At 42.9% G+C, this 22,163-nt stretch overlaps 1 protein-coding gene across 1 annotated transcript in view; it reads left to right on the forward strand.

The window, feature by feature from the left end:
• LOC110489398 (gamma-aminobutyric acid type B receptor subunit 2) overlaps positions 1-22,163 on the forward strand; it is a 378,500-nt gene that overhangs the window by 184,943 nt on the left and 171,394 nt on the right. The window contains exon 4 of the mRNA XM_090227680.1: positions 6,465-6,566. Coding sequence (XP_090083806.1) covers positions 6,465-6,566 — 102 coding nt within the window. The remainder of the gene's footprint in view (positions 1-6,464; positions 6,567-22,163) is intronic.

A 22,163-nucleotide genomic window follows, 5' to 3' on the forward strand; every position in this document is an offset into this window, starting at 1 on the left:
CTTTCCTAACTGCCTGTGTATATTTGTTCCTAACTTCCCTGAAAAGTTGCATGATGCAAAAGTCAACAGGAGGTTTTTGTGCTCTTCAAGGGCAGTCAGGTCTGGGGAGAACCAAGGCCCATATCTGTTCCTGGTTACATTTTATTTGAATGGGGCATGCTTATTTAAGATGGTGATACCCAGGCCAGGTTGATTAGAAAGGCCTGCTCGCTGAAGTGTTTTAGGGAGTGTTTGACAGTGATGAGGGGTGGTTGTTTGACCGCGGACCCATTACAGATACAGGCAATGAGACAGTGATCGCTGAGATCTTGGTTGAAAACAGTAGAGGTGTATTTGGAGGGCAAGTTGGTTAGGATGATATCTATGATGGTACCCGTGTTCACGGATTTGGGGTTGTACTTGGTGGGTTCATTGATAATTTGTGTGAGATTGAGGGCATCAGGCTTAGATTGTAGGATTGCCGGGGTGTTAAGCATGTCAGAGTTTAGGTCACCTAGCAGCACGAGCTCTGAAGATAGATGGGGGGGGCAATCAGTTCACATATGGTGTCCAGGGCACAGCTGGGGGCAGAGAGTGGACTATAGCAAGCGGCAACGGTGAGAGACTTGTTTCTGGAAAGATTAATTTTTAAAAGTAGAAGTTCTAATTGTTAGGGTACAGACCTGGATAGTAAGACAGAACTCTACAGGCTATCTCTGCAGTTGATTGCAACACCGCTCCCTTTGGCAGTTCTATCTTGTCGGAAAATGTTATAGCTGGGGATGGAAATTTCAGGGTTTTTGGTGTGCTTCCTAAGCCAGGCTTCAGACACGGCTAGGACATCCGGGTTGGCAGAGTGTGCTAAAGCAGTGAATAAAACAAACTTAGGGAGGAGGCTTCTAATGTTAACATGCATGAAACCAAGGCTTTTACTGTTACGGGAGTCAACAAATGAGAGCACCTGGGGAGTAGGAGTGGAGCTAGGCACTGCAGGGCCTGGATCAGGACTGGTAGTCTAGTGCGTCCAGAGCAGAGAGTAAATGGAGCAGGTTTCTGGTCGTGAGAGAATAGATTCAAGGCATAATGTACAGCCAGAGGTATGGTAGGATGTGAGGACATTGGAGCTAAACCTAGGCATTGAGTAATGATGAGAGAGATATTGTCTCTAGAGACGTTTAAAACAGGTGATGTCACCGCATATATGGAAGGTGGAACTAAATGGGAGGTTAAGGAATATTGAGTAGGGCTAGAGGCTCCACAGTGAAATAAGATAATAATCATTAACCCGGACAGTAATGGACTAGGCATATTGATATTAGGGAGAGGCATGTGTAGCCGGGTGATCAATAGGGGTTCAGTGAGTGGTTGGGCTGGCTGGAGACATGGCGATTCAGACAACTAGCAGAACGGGCCTAGCAAGCTAGCATAAGAACCTTACAGGGATGTCTCCACGGAGGAAAGTCTGTTTTAGCCACTGCGTGCGGTAATGTCGATAGACCAATCGAGATGGATTAGTAGGGTTCCGAGTAGCAGAGGGGTACAAGTCCAATTGACAAAATAGGTATTGTGGCCCAAGAAATTGGCCGATGGATCTACAGTGCCTTGCGAAAGTATTCGGCCCCCTTGAACTTTGCGACCTTTTGACACATTTCAGGCTTCAAACATAAAGATATAAAACTGTATTTTTTTGTGAAGAATCAACAACAAGTGGGACACAATCATGAAGTGGAACGACATTTATTGGATATTTCAAACTTTTTTAACAAATCAAAAACTGAAAAATTGGGCGTGCAAAATTATTCAGCCCCCTTAAGTTAATACTTTGTAGCGCCACCTTTTGCTGCGATTACAGCTGTAAGTCGCTTGGGGTATGTCTCTATCAGTTTTGCACATCGAGAGACTGACATTTTTTCCCATTCCTCCTTGCAAAACAGCTCGAGCTCAGTGAGGTTGGATGGAGAGCATTTGTGAACAGCAGTTTTCAGTTCTTTCCACAGATTCTCGATTGGATTCAGGTCTGGACTTTGACTTGGCCATTCTAACACCTGGATATGTTTATTTTTGAACCATTCCGTTGTAGATTTTGCTTTAAGTTTTGGATCATTGTCTTGTTGGAAGACAAATCTCTGTCCCAGTCTCAGGTCTTTTGCAGACTCCATCAGGTTTTCTTCCAGAATGGTCCTGTATTTGGCTCCATCCATCTTCCCATCAATTTTAACCATCTTCCCTGTCCCTGCTGAAGAAAAGCAGGCCCAAACCATGATGCTGCCACCACCATGTTTGACAGTGGGGATGGTGTGTTCAGGGTGATGAGCTGTGTTGCTTTTACGCCAAACATAACGTTTTGCATTGTTGCCAAAAAGTTATATTTTGGTTTCATCTGACCAGAGCACCTTCTTCCACATGTTTGGTGTGTCTCCCAGGTGGCTTGTGGCAAACTTTAAACTACACTTTTTATGGATATCTTTAAGAAATGGCTTTCTTCTTGCCACTCTTCCATAAAGGCCAGATTTGTGCAATATACGACTGATTGTTGTCCTATGGACAGAGTCTCCCACCTCAGCTGTAGATCTCTGCAGTTCATCCAGAGTGATCATGGGCCTCTTGGCTGCATCTCTGATCAGTCTTCTCCTTGTATGAGCTGAAAGTTTAGAAGGACGGCCAGGTCTTGGTAGATTTGCAGTGGTCTGATACTCCTTCCATTTCAATATTATCGCTTGCACAGTGCTCCTTGGGATGTTTAAAGCTTGGGAAATCTTTTTGTATCCAAATCCGGCTTTAAACTTCTTCACAACAGTATCTCGGACCTGCCTGGTGTGTTCCTTGTTCTTCATGATGCTCTCTGCGCTTTTAACGGACCTCTGAGACTATCACAGTGCAGGTGCATTTATACGGAGACTTGATTACACACAGGTGGATTGTATTTATCATCATTAGTCATTTAGGTCAACATTGGATCATTCAGAGATCCTCACTGAACTTCTGGAGAGAGTTTGCTGCACTGAAAGTAAAGGGGCTGAATAATTTTGCACGCCCAATTTTTCAGTTTTTGATTTGTTAAAAAAGTTTGAAATATCCAATAAATGTCGTTCCACTTCATGATTGTGTCCCTCTTGTTGTTGATTCTTCACAAAAAAATACAGTTTTATATCTTTATGTTTGAAGCCTGAAATGTGGCAAAAGGTCGCAAAGTTCAAGGGGGCCGAATACTTTCGCAAGGCACTGTATATATGTGTGTGATGGGATATATAGACATTATGTACAGTATAGGATAGAATATGTAGTATATGTGAAGAATACGTAGGATGGAATAGTATATGTATGTACTCCTGAGTGGTGCAGCGGTCTAAGGCACTGCATCTCAGTGCTAGAGTTGTCACTACAGACCCTGGTTCAATTCCAGGCTGTTTCACAACCGGCTGTGATTGGGAGTCCCATAGGGTGGCGCACAATTGTCTCAGCGTCGTCTGGGTTAAGGTTTGGCTGTGGTGGGCCGTCGTTGTAAATAAGAATTTGTTCTTAACTGACTTGCCTAGTTAAATAAAGGTTAAATAAATATATGCAGCAATACAGTATATACATATGAAATGGGTATAACAGTATGTTAACATTATTAAAGTGATCAGCCTTTAAGGTACCAGGTGGTAGCCGGCTAGGGACTATGGTCAGGGCAGGATATTGGGTGGATGCAGGCTAGTGATGACTATTTAACAGTCTCATGGCCTTAAGATAGTATTGGTATAGAAGTCAAAATGCTGGTATCATGACAACAATACTGTAAATACAGACCCACTGCATGGTGCACACAAACACACTGTGCTCGCTACAGCTCACTACAGTGGACTGGTGTTCAGTAATGGCTCTGCCGTGTGTGTGTGTGTGAACACCGTGTCTCTGTTTGTATAAATGGCTGAGGTGGGTTTTGTGTGTCTAATGGAAAGATAATGTGTTTGAATTGGGGACTTCACAATGGAAGACGTCTCCGGGAGCTTATTTCATGTGTTTTTGTGAATATAAAGTAGCTGTTATTCAACTAAGATACACACATTAAATTGCAAGAAAAACATGTTCACACACACACAGGCGCACACACACACACACACACACACACACACACACACACACAGAGAGAGAGACAGAGGGAGACATACACACACATACACTCACACGCACAACACACACATACACACACACACTCATAACTCACTCTCATGGAACCATGTTGTCTAACCTTCCTTCAACACTCTGCTACGTGTAGACAACAGCAGGGCAGCATTACTGGATCAATACAACCTGGCTTTGCTCTTCAGGAATAATAAGTCAACTCAGAGCAGACAAGCTAGTACATTGTCTTCTGATGGTCTCCAGGATCTACAGGCCCAAATTAGACATAAACAAGGAGACACTTACAGACGGTTTCCTTCTCTTTCTTAAGCTCTTTCTTTTAGTTAGATGTAGTGTTCCTTCCATTCCTGATGGAAGTAGACAAATCCATCTGCGGTGTGTTTGCATGCATGTGATCTTGCACACGTTCCTACATGTGTGTGTGTGTGTGTGTTGACCTGGCCTTAGTTCAACAGTAAATATTGTTGTAGCTGGGATAAATACTGGACATTTAGCATAACGGAATTGGTGGTTGAGTTATAGCTAGGAGTTTGTGAGAGAATGAATCAGGAAGAATGAGAGGAATGGATGCCTGGGTTGCGTCCCAAATGGCACCCTACTCCCTGTGTGTAGTGCATTACTTTTGACCAGAGCTGTATGGGTTTCCCTATGGTCCCTGGTCAGAACTAGTGCACTACATAGGGAATAGGGTGCCATTTGGGACACCACCATGGTGTAGTCCACAGTAAGATGAACCACTACGGGAGTCAACATGGCACAGGGAGGCAAACCACTTCCTCTTCACACCATTATCTACCTCCCTACAGCCATTACCTACCACTGTGATGGCTCAATGCATCAAATATATATTAGCCTCCCAATGAATTTAGACCAGTAGGTGGCCAATATGTCCTAGATATGCTGTTTACAAGTAAAGTAGACTGACTGAAGCACAAACATGCATTCCCACAGACACACGCACACACACACACACCCCACACAATGACCACATGGTTCTAAAAGCCTTTTTCGCCTGCCTAGCTATCACTGTAGTACACTGTAGTGTTTCCTGTAGCTAACTCACAATGCTTCCTGTTTCTGTGTATATTCTGGTTCACTTGACAGGTCACCACAGCGTTAACTGCATTATGCATTTCATCGCATCACACTGTAGCGCACTCACCACCCTCCATGGCTGGGCCTTCTGTGGTTACTAACCCACTAACCCTCTGGAGTTCCCCTCTTGCCGAGACGGCCGGTCAGCCTTCTGCTGCACCCCTCCTCCCTTCCTCCCTGGAGCCATGCAGCCCCCCTGCTTAACTCTTCACTTTAAGAGGTCTCTTCTCTCTACCTTAATCTCTCTCTCTCGCTCTCTTTCTCTCTCTCCCTAGCTCTCTCTCTCTATCCCTAGCTCTCACTCTCCCTCTCTCTCTCCCTCTCTCTCTCTCTCTCTCTCTCTCTCTCTCTCCCTAGCTCTCACTCTCCCTCTTTCTCTCTCTCTCTCTCTCTCTTGCTCTCTCTCTCTCCCTCTTTCTCTCTCTTGCTTTCTCTCTCTCTTGCTTTCTCTCTCTCTTCGCTCATACACACATGGGGCTACTATGAGACACACAGTATGCATTACCTCCTCAACAAATAGGGATCTTTCTGTACCCTACTGTGTCTCCCCCATGCTGCATTCAGGAGTAACAGCTGCATGTTTTCCCCCAGTGTCCCTAAAATACCACTAAGTCAACATTAGCTCAGCAGCATTAGCTAAGAAACAAACGCATCTTACTGCCTCCTCGGCTTATTATCGAGTGCTTGAGACTCGACGGGAACCAAGGAGCAATTTTCATTTCTGGAATAGTTTCTGCTGGGGGGATACAGAGACTAAATTAAGGGATAAATAACTGAAGTCTGTCCATATCTCAGAAGGGGTGCAGGGTCCACTGGAGATGGTCCACGGGCAGGATGCTTCCAGACTGATCTGGAATCAGTTAGAAATTGTCTGCTTCCCATATTCCATATGTAGTGCACTACTTTTAACGAGGGCAATAGGAATGGGGTGCCATTTGGGGTGGGGTGCCATAGACAACAGGGATATTGTTGTGAGCAGAACCGTGCAATTAGACCTTACTGTTTCTCTGGCTGGACAACACCAACTAGTATCCCCTCTAACTCACTGTCTGGTCTTGTTCCTCTCAAGGTTTCTTCCTAATAAGGAGTTTTTGCTTGCCACTGTCTACTGCCTCTCCTCGGCCTCTTTGGGGTGTAGGCCCTGAAAGCTGTTAGTAAGCAACTAAGAATTGATGGATGTGTAAAGAAAGCACTATAAAAATAAGACCTGATATGAGTATGTCTCTGTCTCTCTCTCCCTCTCTCTGTCTTTGTCTTTCTCTCAGGTGAGGAATGACTTGACCAATGAGCTGGAGAAGGCAGACATCCAGATTGCTGACACTGAGAGCTTCTCCAACGACCCCTGTGTCAATGTCAAGAAGCTCAAGGTGAGTGAGCCACAGAACAGGTTATTGTACTGTCCAATAGGGCCGGGACGATACCAGTATTGCGATACTTGTTAGTATCGTGTCAAGGAAACAAAACACGAAGCAGATTTCTTTAGGAAAACGTTGTTGGAAACAAACATTATTGAATTATTTTCCAAGCTGTAGTGCACAATATTTTACATACAGCAGGTTTTTAAAGAAACAAAGAGTTCGCTGCGTGTTTTCTTTTTGAAAATGTACTGTACAAGTACCTACCTTGCTGCAGAAGTATTTACTGTAATCATTATATAACTGTACTGCAGAGGTGCTTACTGTAATGACTATACAACAGGACTGCAGAGATTGGCCTTGATACTGTATTACTTGATATTAGTGTAGTAACACCGGTTTGTTTTTTAACCTTTCTGTATTCACTGGAGTAGGTCACATATAGCATCAGATCTATTATGTAGCCTAACATGGCTTTGTTTCCTCATCACTTGCAGTATATTTTACAGGACCAAGACCAGCAGGATATTTAACAGGACCAAGACCAGCAGGATATTTTACAGTACCAAGACCAGTAGTGTATTTTACAGGACCAAGACCAGCAGTATATTTAACAGTACCAAGACCAGCAGTATATTTAACAGGACCAAGACCAGCAGCATATTTTACAGGACCAAGACCAGCAGCATATTTTACAGGACCAAGACCAGCAGCATATTTTACAGGACCAAGACCAGCAGTATATTCTACAGGACCAAGACCACCAGTATATTTAACAGGACCAAGACCAGCAGTATATTTTAAAGACCAAGACTAGCAGTACTTTTACAGGACCAATACCAGCAGTATATTTAACAGGACCAAGGCCAGTAGTATATTTTACAGGACCAAGACCAGCAGTATATTTTACAGGACCAAGACAAGCAGTATATTTTACAGGACCAAGACCAGCAGTATATTTTACAGGACCAAGACTAGCAGTACATTTACAGGACCAAGACCAGCAGTATATTTAACAGGACCAAGGCCAGTAGTATATTTTACAGGACCAAGACCAGCAGTATATTTTACAGGACCAAGACAAGCAGTATATTTTACAGGACCAAGACCACCAGTATATTTAACAGGACCAAGACCAGCAGTATATTTTAAAGACCAAGACTAGCAGTACTTTTACAGGACCAATACCAGCAGTATATTTAACAGGACCAAGGCCAGTAGTATATTTTACAGGACCAAGACCAGCAGTATATTTTACAGGACCAAGACAAGCAGTATATTTTACAGGACCAAGACCAGCAGTATATTTTACAGGACCAAGACTAGCAGTACATTTACAGGACCAAGACCAGCAGTATATTTAACAGGACCAAGGCCAGTAGTATATTTTACAGGACCAAGACCAGCAGTATATTTTACAGGACCAAGACCAGTAGTATATTTTACAGGACCAAGACCAGCAGTATATTTTAAAGGACCAAGACTAGCAGTACATTTACAGGACCAAGACTAGCAGTATATTTACAGGACCAAGACCAGCAGTATAATTAACAGGACCAAGACCAGCAGTATATTTTAAAGACCAAGACTAGCAGTACTTTTACAGGACCAATACCAGCAGTATATTTAACAGGACCAAGGCCAGTAGTATATTTTACAGGACCAAGACCAGCAGTATATTTTACAGGACCAAGACAAGCAGTATATTTTACAGGACCAAGACCAGCAGTATATTTTACAGGACCAAGACTAGCAGTACATTTACAGGACCAAGACCAGCAGTATATTTAACAGGACCAAGGCCAGTAGTATATTTTACAGGACCAAGACCAGCAGTATATTTTACAGGACCAAGACCAGCAGTATATTTTAAAGGACCAAGACCAGCAGTATATTTTACAGGACCAAGACCAGCAGTATATTTTAAAGGACCAAGACTAGCAGTACATTTACAGGACCAAGACTAGCAGTATATTTACAGGACCAAGACCAGCAGTATAATTAACAGGACCAAGACCAGTAGTATATTTACAGGACCAAGACCAGCAGTATAATTAACAGGACCAAGACTAGCAGTATATTTACAGGACCAAGACTAGCAGTACATTTACAGGACCAAGACCAGCAGTATAATTAACAGGACCAAGACCAGTAGTATATTTACAGGACCAAGACCAGCAGTATAATTAACAGGACCAAGACCAGTAGTATATTTTACAGGACCAAGACCAGCAGTATATTTTACAGGACCAAGACCAGTAGTATATTTTACAGGACCAAGACCAGCAGTATATTTTACAGGACCAAGACCAGCAGTATATTTTACAGGACCAAGACCAGTCCGGTTCACACTGGTGTGTCTTACACTCTTTCTCCTACTCTCTCTCTCTCTCACACACACACACACACACACACACACACACACACACACACACACACACACACACACGCACGCACACACACACACACACAAACTCTCTCTGTCTATCTCTCACACTCACACACTTGCTGTGACCCCGTGAACCCTAAGTGGAGCTGCAATGTCTGATTATAATGGGGGAAAAAAGAAAAAAAAATGTCAACTTAATTTTCATCATCTCCAACACCAAGTGTTTCCTGTGAAATCATCAACCAATTAGTAGACAATTAGTATGCAATTAGTAGACAATGCCTACTCACAGCTGGTCAAAATCATACGAGTCACACTGATGATGTCATTGGAAACCCTTCTCTCCCTCAATCTTTTTTTACTACAAAATATAGAAACGCATCACAGATGTTGATGTTGGGGTGGTGCTGGAGATGATGAATATGAAGTTGAAAAAGTTTTCCTTTTAGTCACTCACTCCCCCAGGCCTCTCAGCTCTCACAACACGTGTCTAAGGCCCTCACTCCCCCAGGCCTCTCAGCTCTCACAACACGTGTCTAAGGCCCTCACTCCCCCAGGCCTCTCAGCTCTCACAACACGTGTCTAAAGCCCTCACTCCACAGTCCTCTCAGCTCTCACAGCACTGTCTATGGCCCTCACTCCACAGCTCTCACAGCACTGTCTATGGCCCTCACCCCACAGTCCTCTCAGCTCTCACAACACGTGTCTAAGGCCCTCACTCCACAGTCCTCTCAGCTCTCACAGCACTGTCTATGGCCCTCACTCCCCAGGTCTCTCAGCTCTCTGATCAACTCACATCACATAAGAGATGGCAAAGCCTCAAACTGCCACACACACACGTACACGCATGCACACATACACACACACAGAGAATGTGAACGATGAGCCTTCTTAAAATATACATGTATGTGTGTGAAGCTGACATTTTAAGCTGACACCCTGGTCCTTGATCAGAGTTAAAATGAAAATGATTATTCGTACTGCTTTGCAATATCTTAAAGTCCTCTTTCTGGGATGTGACGGCTGTGACGGCTCTGACACCCGATTGGTTAGCTCCTGTATCATCTCTCCATTCGGTTGATGTGTGTAGCCGCTAATAGCCACTAATAGACTGTAGTTTACTTCTATAGTAGTGATTAAGATTCCTAGAGAGAGAACAGCAGTCAGATGCTGTCCACGTTGCTGAAACAGATAACCACCATTAGATAGGGACTGTATTGTACAGGGGCTGTTTCTTTGTAGCTGTGTGGCTCGTTCTTCCTTTTAATCTCCCATTCACACAATCTGTCTACCCTCACTCTCTCTCTCACTCTCTTTCACATACACACACACACTCTGTCTCCTCTCTGCACTTTCCATCTGTCTCTCTCTCTCATTCTCTCTTTCTCACATTCAAACCCTTTCTTTCTCTCTTTCATTCCATCTGTCTCTCTCTCACGCACTCACGCACTCACTCACTCACGCACGCACGCACTTACTCACTCACTCACTCACACTCACTCACTCACTCACTCACTCACTCACTCACTCACTCACTCACTCACTCACTCACTCACTGTACAGCTCCTCAGGATGGATTAAGAACAGAGAGTTAGCTCCTCAACAGGGAGAGATTAACCTGAATTTGTCCAATAAGAAATGCTTGTTTTAATAAAAAGCATTTTCGATTTAAAAACTTTTTGCTACGGTTTGCTACGTCGTTCACTAATGAATACACCCCAGCCATATTACATTCCCCACATGCACATAACATCTAACATCCAACATCTTCAATGGAATTACTACTTCATCAACTAAAGATACAACTGAAAATGAAAACAGGACACTGCGATAACCAATTCTGCTATTTGTGTTATTTTGTGACATTAATAGCTTCTCCAACACTTTGTAGCCTGATATTGATAGTTGCGTCACAAATGGCACCCTGTTCACTTCATAGTGTACTATGTTTGGCCAGGGCCCATAGGAAAGAGTGCCATTTGGGATGCACACAATTCAGAGCTACTGTGTTTCTCACTTAGTAGAGCCTGACACTTGCAATGCTAGGCTCGTGGGTTTGATTCCCATGGGGGACGAGTATGAGAATGTGTACACTCACACGTCAGTATCATACCTCTTTGTTTAGTTCCCATCAGCCTAATCCAGTTGTTCGATGACAATGGATCTGGTATGTATACTGACCTAATACCTTACTGTTAGAGCAGGGGTCTTCAACAGTCTCCAGTCCTGTTTGTGAATGTACACACTGTATACATTTAAATGGATGTGGGTGAATGTTTTGTTGTATGAGGTGAGGCTGGGGATAATATATGGTGCATAAGGAAAGTATTCAGACCCCCTTACGTTTTCCACATCTTGTTACAACTACAGCCTTATTCTAAAATGGATTCAATTATGTATTTCTCTCCTCAATTTACACACAATACCCCGTAATGACGAAGCAAAAACAGGTTTTTCTAAACTTTTGAAAATGTATTAAAAATTAAAAAACAAAATACCTTATTTTAGACTCTGTGCTATGAGACTCGAAATTGAGCTCAGTTGCATCCTGTTTCCATTGATCATCCTTGAGATGTTTCTACAACATGATTGGAGTCAACCTGTGGTAAATCCGATTGATTGTCTCACAGTTGACAGTGCATGTCAGAGCAAAAACCAAGCCATGAGGTCGAAGGAATTGGCCATAGAGCTCCGAGACAGGATTGTGTCGAGGCACAAATCTGGGGAAGGGTACCAAACCAATCTGCACAGTGGCCTCCATCATTCTTAAATGGAAGAAGTTTGGAACCACCAAGAGCCACCAAACTGAGCAATCGGGGGAGAAGGGCCTTTGTCAGGGAGGTGACCAAAAACCCGATGGTCACTCTGACAGCGCTCCAGAGTTCCTCTGTGGAGATGGGAGAACCTTCTAGAAGAACAACCATCTCTGCAGCACTCCACCAACCAGGCTTCATGGTAGAGGTGCCAGACGGAAACCACTCAGTAAAGGGCACATGACAGCCTGCTTGGAGTCAAAAGGCACCTAAAGACTCTCAGACCATGAGAAACATGATTCTCTGGTCTGATGAAACCAAAATGAAACTCTTTGGCCTGAATGCTAAGCGTCACGTCTGGAGGAAACCTGGCATCATCCCTATGGTGAAGCATGGTGGTGACAGCATCATGCTGTGGGAATGTTTTTCAGCAGCAGGGGCTGCAAGACTAGTCAGTATCGAGGGAAAGATGAACAGAGGAAAGTACAGAAAGTTCCTTGATGAAAACCTGCTCCAAAGCGCTCAGGACCTCAGACTGGGGTGAAGGTTCACCTTCCAACAGGACAACGACCCTAAGCACACAGCCAAGACAAAAAAGCTGTGCCGTGACGCTCCCCATCTAACCTGACAGAGCTTGAGAGGATCTGCAGAGAAGAATGGGAGAAACTCCCCAAATACAGGTGTGCCAAGCTTGTAGCATCATACCCAAGAAGACGAGGCTGTAATCGCTGCCAATGGGGCTTCAACAAAGTGCTGAGTAAGGGGTCTGAATACTTATTTCAGTTTTTTATTTTGTAATAAATTTGCAAACATTTATTAAAACCTGTTTTTACTTAGTCATTATGGGGTATTGTGTGTAGGTTGATGAGAAAAAAAGAATGTAATCAGTTTTAGAATAAGGTTGTAACTTAACAAAATGTGTAAAAAGTCAAGGTGTCTGAATACTCTCCGAATAAGTTGTATATGTGTATTTGTTGCACTTCAGAGTCACCATGCTGTACCATAAACAAACAACACTAACCTTGTTTGCTTGGCTGGCAATAAAGTGTCTTGTATCTATTGACTGTGCAGGTTTTTGTTACAGGCCAGCACTAACACACCAGATGAAGCTGGCCACGGTCCAGACTTAAGACCACAGTCAGTCGGTTGTTTGAAACTGGTGTTTTAGTGTTCAACTGGAACAAAGACTTGCATGTGCCAATAGCTCTCCAGGAATGGAGTTTGTGAACGGCGCGTTAGACAATGTCCATTATTAGATCTAGTAATGTGTGCCCTTGCCATGAAGTAATCATCAAAGCTAGACTGTGGTGCTGTAATGGTCGAAATACGACAGTGTCAGTCTATAAATCTGATATACAGTATGTGTACATTCTCATAAACAGACCTTGTTTATTTCATTCAGGCTGTGACCCAAATGGCATCCTATATGTCCTGGTCAAAAGTAGTGCACTATACAGGCAGCCACAGTCTTTAGTAAAGCCATGTCACCATACCTAGTGTTTTTTTACACAGCCTCATTGTGTTTTTAGTGTCGCTACGTTGACCCCTGCAAATACATCAAGAGTAAAGTTACTAACATCATCGCCAGCATGGAATAAGCAAATGTCTGGCAAGCTGTTGCCATTGGTTAATACATACTGTACTCTAACCACCTGATCTGAAAGTCAAACAAAATAGCCATAACAAAACTACATCCCAGAGACCACCAGGACCCAAACAGACCAACCTTAACCTCTCTTAGATATGTGGGACGGTAGCATCCCACCTCGCCAACAGCCGGTGAAAGTGCAGGGCGCCAAATTCAAAACATCAAAAATCTCATAATTAAAATTCCTCAAGCATACAAGTATTTTACACCATTTTAAAGATACAATTCTCGTTAATCCAGAGACAGTGTCTGATTTAAAAAATGCTTTACAGCGAAAGCACCACAAACGATTATGTTAGGTCACCACCAACTCACTGTCACGTTCTGACCTTTATTCCTTTGTTTTGTCTTTATTTAGTATGGTCAGGGCGTGAGTTGGGGTGGGCAGTCTATGTTATGTTGGGGTGGGGTGGGCAGTCTATGTTAGTTTTTCTATATTTTCTATTTCTGTGTTTGGCCTGATATGGTTCTCAATCAGAGGCAGCTGTCTATCATTGTCCCTGATTGAGAACCATATTTAGGTAGCCTGTTTTCCTTTGTGTTTTGTGGGTGGTTGTTTTCAGTCTTTGTGTGTTTGCACCAGACAGAACTGTTTCGGTTGTTTCTTTGTTGTTTTTGTTATTCAGTGTTCAGTTTTGAGTTTTGAGTCCTCACCTTCTTCCACCGACGACAGCCGTTACACTCACAGAAAAACACAAATAGAGGAGAGAGAGGAGTCACAAAAAGCACAAATAGAGATAAAATTCATCACTTACCTTTGATGATCTTCATCAGATGACACTCATAGGACTTCATGTTACACAATACATAGATGTTTTGTTCGATAAAGTGCATATTTATATTAAAAAAATCTCATTTTACATTGGCGCGTTACGTTCAGTAGTTCTAAAACGTGGTGATTTTGCAGAGAGCCACATCAATTTACAGAAATACTCATCATAAATGTTGATGAAAATACAAGTGTTATACATGGAATTAGAGATATACTTCTCCTTAATGCAACCGCTGTGTCAGATTTCAAAAGACCTTTACGGAAAAAGCAAACCATGCAATAATCTGAGTACAGCGTTCAGACAACAAAGCAGCCAAAAAGATATCCGCCATATTGTGTAGTCAACATTAGTCAGAAATAGCATTATAAATATTCACTTACCTTTGATCTTCATCTGAATGCCCTCCCAGGAATCCCAGTTCCACAATAAATGTTTGATTTGTTCGATAAAGTTCATAATTTATGTCCAAATAGCTTATTTTGTTAGGGCGTTTGGTAAACAAATCCAAACGCGCATTCAGGTCCAGCTGAACGTCGGACGAAAAGTTCAAAAAGTTCCGTTACAGCCCGTAGAAACTTGTCACAATAAGTATAGAATCAATCTTTAGGATGTTTTTATCATAAATATTCAATAATGTTCCAACTGGAGAATTCCTATGTCTGTAGAAAAGCAATTGAACGAGAGCTAACTCTCTCGTGACCGCGCGTCACGAGCCTGTGGCACTCTGCCAGACACCTCGCTCAATCCCCTCTCATTCAGCCCCCCTTCATAGTAGAAGCCTCAAACAAAGTTCTAAAGACTGTTGACATCTAGTGGAAGCCTTGTGAAGTGCAATATGACCCCATTTACACTGTATATTGGAATGGCAAAGAGTTGAAAACCTACAAACCTCAGATTTCCCATTTCCTGGTTGGATTTTTCTCAGGTTTTTGCCTGCCATATGAGTTCTGTTATACTCACAGACATCATTCAAACAGTTTTAGAAACTTCAGAGTGTTTTCTATCCAATACTACTAATAATATGCATATATTAGAATCTGGGACATAGTAGCAGGCAGTTTACTCTGGGCACATTCATCCAAGCTACTCAATACTGCCCCCCTGTCACCAAGAAGTTCGGTAGCTACGTGTAACAGTTCCACCTGCAACTAGCACCACATGTCAATTACAAACCAGTATTGAGAATTGTCACTCTGAAACTCGGAAACCTCTAGTCGGGGGCCCATTTTTCACATCATGGAACCAAATACAGTATGAAGCCCAATTTTCCCCTGGGTCCATGAACAGAGCATGGTGAATTGTGCCAGGTCTCTCTGTGCTGGAATTGTCAATCTCCACTTCCCTAACAGCTGGAGTCATTTTGGTTAAGTGCCTTCCTCCAGGGAACAGTGGCATCATTCAGGCCCAGGAGGACCAGATCCCTGCGAGATCCAGGTTCAACCCGAGCCAAAGGGGTTCTGAAAAGGAAAAATGGCTTCAAAGCAGAGTGGTCCACACAAAAGCTCCAACTATTCTGCTTGCTCCCAGCATGCACTCTGGCTCTGAGTACAGTCCCATGCAACATTGTAGGTATTGTGGGGCAGAGTGGCCCCCTACAGTCGATTGACGCACCCGTGCTTCAATCTAATTAACATATACTGAAAAACTGGAAGTGTTTTAATTAAATGCAACATGAAACTATTTCAAAGATTTTACTGAGTTACAGTTCATATAAGAAAATCGATAAATTTAAATAAATTGCCCAAAAGGCCCTAATCTATGGATTTCACATGACTAGGCAGGGGTGCAGCCGTTGAGGGGACTTGGAGGGCATAGGCCCACCCACTTGGCCACCAGTTGGCTGCAGGAACAACACACATAGGGGTGTGTGTGTATGTGTGCAGCCAAGTTTGCTTTCACTCAGTCAGAATGTATGTTAGTTTCATATTTTTCCCTAACCTTGGCCCACTTGTTAGATATTTTGCACATTGATAGCTTGATAGCAAACCACCCTTACGGTGTGATTAATCATAGTGGGTGGCAGCAGCAATCTAAATGATCAGACCAAGAACATATGAGGAAGAGTGATCGGGTGAAATGATGAAGTGAGTGGATGGAGAAATACAGCTTCACTCTATCCAATCAGAGAAGCAGGATCAACGTACAGCCCACACTTCTCTTAACAGACAGGCAAACTAGCCAGTTTGTTATTTAGACCAGGCACACGACTGACTCAAAGACAGTACAGTATGGTTTAGAAACTCTGACTGAGTGACATTTTCGGTTGTTTTACTTCACAGAAATGTATGGACTTTTACAGTTGAAGTTAAGTAATTTCACTGATGGCAAAATAATTTATGTTGAGGAAGAAATGTATAAATTGTTTTTGTCACAGCAATTATGGACTCTCAGGAAGATTATTTCATTATGGCGTAAAGGGAAATGAAAGGTTTTTGACCAAATTAATTTCTGTCCCATATAGTAGCCACCCTCTACCTACATTTCAGTCAACCATTGGAAAATGCATAGCGGGCAACATCGAAAATGCTTTGGCCTGTATAGCCACGAGATCTATACAAATGTTATAAAGCACCCATAGCATGTCACAATGATAGCGGGCCAATCGATGATATATCAATGTTCTATATTTCAGAGAAAGTCTATGATTGTTTATTGCATTACTTGACAGATATTGACCATGGTCACTAGACAATCTATGCTTTTTCACTAAATTAACAGTGTAATGTAATGTATTGTTGGCAATGAAAAAGACCATTCACTGTTGCTATGGTTCAAGCTAGATAGAAATCCTTCATCAGTCAAAACTGACCTTTTCTAGACTTGATGCCTGTGGCTTAAGTTGCATACTAAATGGCACCCTATTCCCTTTTGTACATAGTGCACTACATTTGACCGGGGCCCATAGGGAATAGGGGTAAATTTGAGATACAGCTTGAGTCTTGCTCTGAGCAGTGTTTTGATAGACTTGTATAGTCCGGCACCTGAGTCAAGCTTCACTTTCAGTCATGGCCTTCCTGTTTCAAGATGAATCGAATGGTTTGTGTGTGATTGTATGGGTTGGGGCAGTGTATGCAGTGCACCACCAACACAGAGTAGTGACAGATTGCTCTTCTCGGATAGAGACCCGGGAACCTCCAATGCTCCTACAGAAGAGCTGGTAAATTATTTACTAACCTAATCAGCTAGCATGTGCTCTCAATTCAATGCAGATCTCTCCTTCTGGCCCAGTGGATAGGAAACAATTCTCACTGTTGACAGTAATGGCTGAGTTGTTATTGATGGACAGTTGCTGCCTTTGATATTTCTGCCTGTTTGCCTGACCTCTGCCCTTTAGCCAGCTAAGAAACACCCCAAGTGCATCCTAAATGGCACCCTATTCCCTTTATATTGCACTACTTTTGATCAGAGCCCTATGGTCATGGTTGAAAGTAGTGCACTATTATTAAGGAAATAGGGTGCCATTTGGGACGAAGCACACCACCCACATCAGCAGGCCAGTTCCCTGTTGTCCTTACACATCACTGATGACGTGAAAATCACACTGATGTGATAATCTTCAAATGACTGGTTGGAATTGAATAATAACAAATAAGTAATTTAATCACGATACATTTTCCTGTGCGGTTTTTAAGTTTGTAAATTCCATTTTAAATTGTCAGAAGTTATTCATCTTAACTTAAAATGCATCAAAACCTACACAAATGTTCATTATTTATAATCTACATAACAATTCACATTTCCTTTTGCTGCAGGATTATTTTCCCTCTGTGAGAAACTGGTCAAATTAAGATTGTACATCTTTAAAGTGCCTATATCACATGTTTAATTTCAATACACAATCAAATACTCACGCTACAACAGCTATTACTTTTGTTTAGGAATATTTAATGTGGTGATATTTGCATAGAATATGTATATTATGCAACATGCAGTATTGTGATATAACTGCTGCTAATGATTAGATTATCTTGTAGCCAATCATTTCTCTTTCACTTGTAGTGGAAGACTGACATGTCTTTTTAGCTGCTTGTGGAGGAAGACTGACACATCTCTTTAGCTGCTTGTAGTGGAAGACTGACACATCTCTTTAGCTGGTTGTGGAGGAAGACTGACACATCTCTTTAGCTGGTTGTGGAGGAAGACTGACACATTTCTTTAGCTGCTTGTAGTGGAAGACTGACACATCTTTTTAGCTGCTTGTGGAGGAAGACTGACACATCTCTTTAGCTGGTTGTAGTGGAAGACTGACACATCTCTTTAGCTGGTTGTAGTGGAAGACTGACACATCTCTTTAGCTGCTTGTAGTGGAAGACTGACACATCTCTTTAGCTGTTTGTAGTGGAAGACTGACACATCTCTTTAGCTGCTTGTGGAGGAAGACTGACACATCTCTTCAGCTGTTTGTGGAGGAAGACTGACACATCTCTTTAGCTGGTTGTAGTGGAAGACTGACACATCTCTTTAGCTGGTTGTAGTAGAAGACTGACACATCTCTTTAGCTGGTTGTAGTGGAAGACTGACACAACTCTTTAGCTGCTTGTAGTGGAAGACTGACACATCTTTTTAGCTGCTTGTGGAGGAAGACTGACACATCTCTTTAGCTGGTTGTAGTGGAAGACTGACACATCTCTTTAGCTGCTTGTAGCGGAAGACTGACACATATTTTTAGCTGCTTGTGGAGGAAGACTGACACATCTCTTTAACAGGTTGAAGTGGAAGACTGACACATCTCTTTAGCTGGTTGTAGTGGAAGACTGACGCATCTCTTTAGCTGGTTGTAGTGGAAGACTGACACATCTCTTTAGCTGGTTGTAGGTGAAGACTGACGCATCTCTTTAGCTGGTTGTAGTGGAAGACTGACACATCTCTTTAGCTGGTTGTAGTGGAAGACTGACACATCTCGTTAGCTGGTTGTAGAGGAAGACTGACGCATCTCTTTAGCTGGTTGTAGAGGAAGACTGACATATCTCTTTAGCTGGTTGTAGGTGAAGACTGACACATCTCTTTAGCTGGTTGTAGAGGAAGACTGACACATCTCTTTAGCTGCTTGTTGTATTGGTAGACTGACTCATGTCCTTAAATGCTTGTAGTGGAAGACTGACACATCTCTTTAGCTGGTTGTAGGTGAAGACTGACACATCTCTTTAGCTGGTTGTAGAGGAAGACTGATACATCTATTTAGCTGCTTGTGGAAGAAGACTGACTCATGTCCTTAAATGCTTGTAGTGGAAGACTGACACATCTCTTTAGCTGGTTGTGGAGGAAGACTGACACATCTCTTTAGCTGGTTGTGGAGGAAGACTGACACATTTCTTTAGCTGCTTGTAGTGGAAGACTGACACATCTTTTTAACTGCTTGTGGAGGAAGACTGACACATCTCTTTAGCTGGTTGTAGTGGAAGACTGACACATCTCTTTAGCTGCTTGTAGTGGAAGACTGACACATATTTTTAGCTGCTTGTGGAGGAAGACTGACACATCTCTTTAGCTGGTTGTAGTGGAAGACTGACACATCTCTTTAGCTGCTTGTAGTGGAAGACTGACACATCTCTTTAGCTGTTTGTAGTGGAAGACTGACACATCTCTTTAGCTGCTTGTGGAGGAAGACTGACACATCTCTTCAGCTGTTTGTGGAGGAAGACTGACACATCTCTTTAGCTGGTTGTAGTGGAAGACTGACACATCTCTTTAGCTGGTTGTAGTAGAAGACTGACACATCTTTTTAGCTGCTTGTGGAGGAAGACTGACACATCTCTTTAGCTGGTTGTAGTGGAAGACTGACACATCTCTTTAGCTGCTTGTAGCGGAAGACTGACACATCTTTTTAGCTGCTTGTGGAGGAAGACTGACACATCTCTTTAACAGGTTGAAGTGGAAGACTGACACATCTCTTTAGCTGGTTGTAGTGGAAGACTGACGCATCTCTTTAGCTGGTTGTAGTGGAAGACTGACACATCTCTTTAGCTGGTTGTAGGTGAAGACTGACGCATCTCTTTAGCTGGTTGTAGTGGAAGACTGACACATCTCTTTAGCTGGTTGTAGTGGAAGACTGACACATCTCGTTAGCTGGTTGTAGAGGAAGACTGACGCATCTCTTTAGCTGGTTGTAGAGGAAGACTGACATATCTCTTTAGCTGGTTGTAGGTGAAGACTGACACATCTCTTTAGCTGGTTGTAGAGGAAGACTGACACATCTCTTTAGCTGCTTGTTGTATTGGTAGACTGACTCATGTCCTTAAATGCTTGTAGTGGAAGACTGACACATCTCTTTAGCTGGTTGTAGGTGAAGACTGACACATCTCTTTAGCTGGTTGTAGAGGAAGACTGACACATCTCTTTAGCTGCTTGTGGAAGAAGACTGACTCATGTCCTTAAATGCTTGTAGTGGAAGACTGACACATCTCTTTAGCTGCTTGTGGAGGAAGACTGACACATCTCTTTAGCTGGTTGTAGTGGAAGACTGACACATCTCTTTAGCTGCTTGTGGAGGAAGACTGACACATCTCTTTAGCTGGTTGTAGTGGAAGACTGACACATCTCTATAGCTGCTTGTAGCGGAAGACTGACACATCTTTTTAGCTGCTTGTGGAGGAAGACTGACACATCTCTTTAACAGGTTGAAGTGGAAGACTGACACATCTCTTTAGCTGGTTGTAGTGGAAGACTGACGCATCTCTTTAGCTGGTTGTAGTGGAAGACTGACACATATCTTTAGCTGGTTGTAGTGGAAGACTGACACATCTCGTTAGCTGGTTGTAGAGGAAGACTGACGCATCTCTTTAGCTGGTTGTAGAGGAAGACTGACATATCTCTTTAGCTGGTTGTAGGTGAAGACTGACACATCTCTTTAGCTGGTTGTAGTGGAAGACTGACACATCTCTTTAGCTGCTTGTAGTGGAAGACTGACACATCTCTTTAGCTGGTTGTGGAGGAAGACTGACACATCTCTTTAGCTGGTTGTGGAGGAAGACTGACACATTTCTTTAGCTGCTTGTAGTGGAAGACTGACATATCGTTTTAGCTGCTTGTGGAGGAAGACTGACACATCTCTTTAGCTGGTTGTAGTGGAAGACTGACACATCTCTTTAGCTGCTTGTAGTGGAAGACTGACACATATTTTTAGCTGCTTGTGGAGGAAGACTGACACATCTCTTTAGCTGGTTGTAGTGGAAGACTGACACATCTCTTTAGCTGCTTGTAGTGGAAGACTGACACATCTCTTTAGCTGTTTGTAGTGGAAGACTGACACATCTCTTTAGCTGCTTGTGGAGGAAGACTGACACATCTCTTCAGCTGTTTGTGGAGGAAGACTGACACATCTCTTTAGCTGGTTGTAGTGGAAGACTGACACATCTCTTTAGCTGGTTGTAGTAGAAGACTGACACATCTCTTTAGCTGGTTGTAGTGGAAGACTGACACAACTCTTTAGCTGCTTGTAGTGGAAGACTGACACATCTTTTTAGCTGCTTGTGGAGGAAGACTGACACATCTTTTTAGCTGCTTGTGGAGGAAGACTGACACATCTCTTTAACAGGTTGAAGTGGAAGACTGACACATCTCTTTAGCTGGTTGTAGTGGAAGACTGACGCATCTCTTTAGCTGGTTGTAGTGGAAGACTGACACATCTCTTTAGCTGGTTGTAGGTGAAGACTGACGCATCTCTTTAGCTGGTTGTAGTGGAAGACTGACACATCTCTTTAGCTGGTTGTAGTGGAAGACTGACACATCTCGTTAGCTGGTTGTAGAGGAAGACTGACACATCTCTTTAGCTGCTTGTAGCGGAAGACTGACACATCTTTTTAGCTGCTTGTGGAGGAAGACTGACACATCTCTTTAACAGGTTGAAGTGGAAGACTGACACATCTCTTTAGCTGGTTGTAGTGGAAGACTGACGCATCTCTTTAGCTGGTTGTAGTGGAAGACTGACACATCTCTTTAGCTGGTTGTAGGTGAAGACTGACGCATCTCTTTAGCTGGTTGTAGTGGAAGACTGACACATCTCTTTAGCTGGTTGTAGTGGAAGACTGACACATCTCGTTAGCTGGT

This window comes from Oncorhynchus mykiss, chromosome 30 (assembly GCF_057628025.1).
Source record: "Oncorhynchus mykiss isolate SJ-2025 chromosome 30, ASM5762802v1, whole genome shotgun sequence".
Taxonomy (NCBI): Eukaryota; Metazoa; Chordata; class Actinopteri; order Salmoniformes; family Salmonidae; genus Oncorhynchus; species Oncorhynchus mykiss.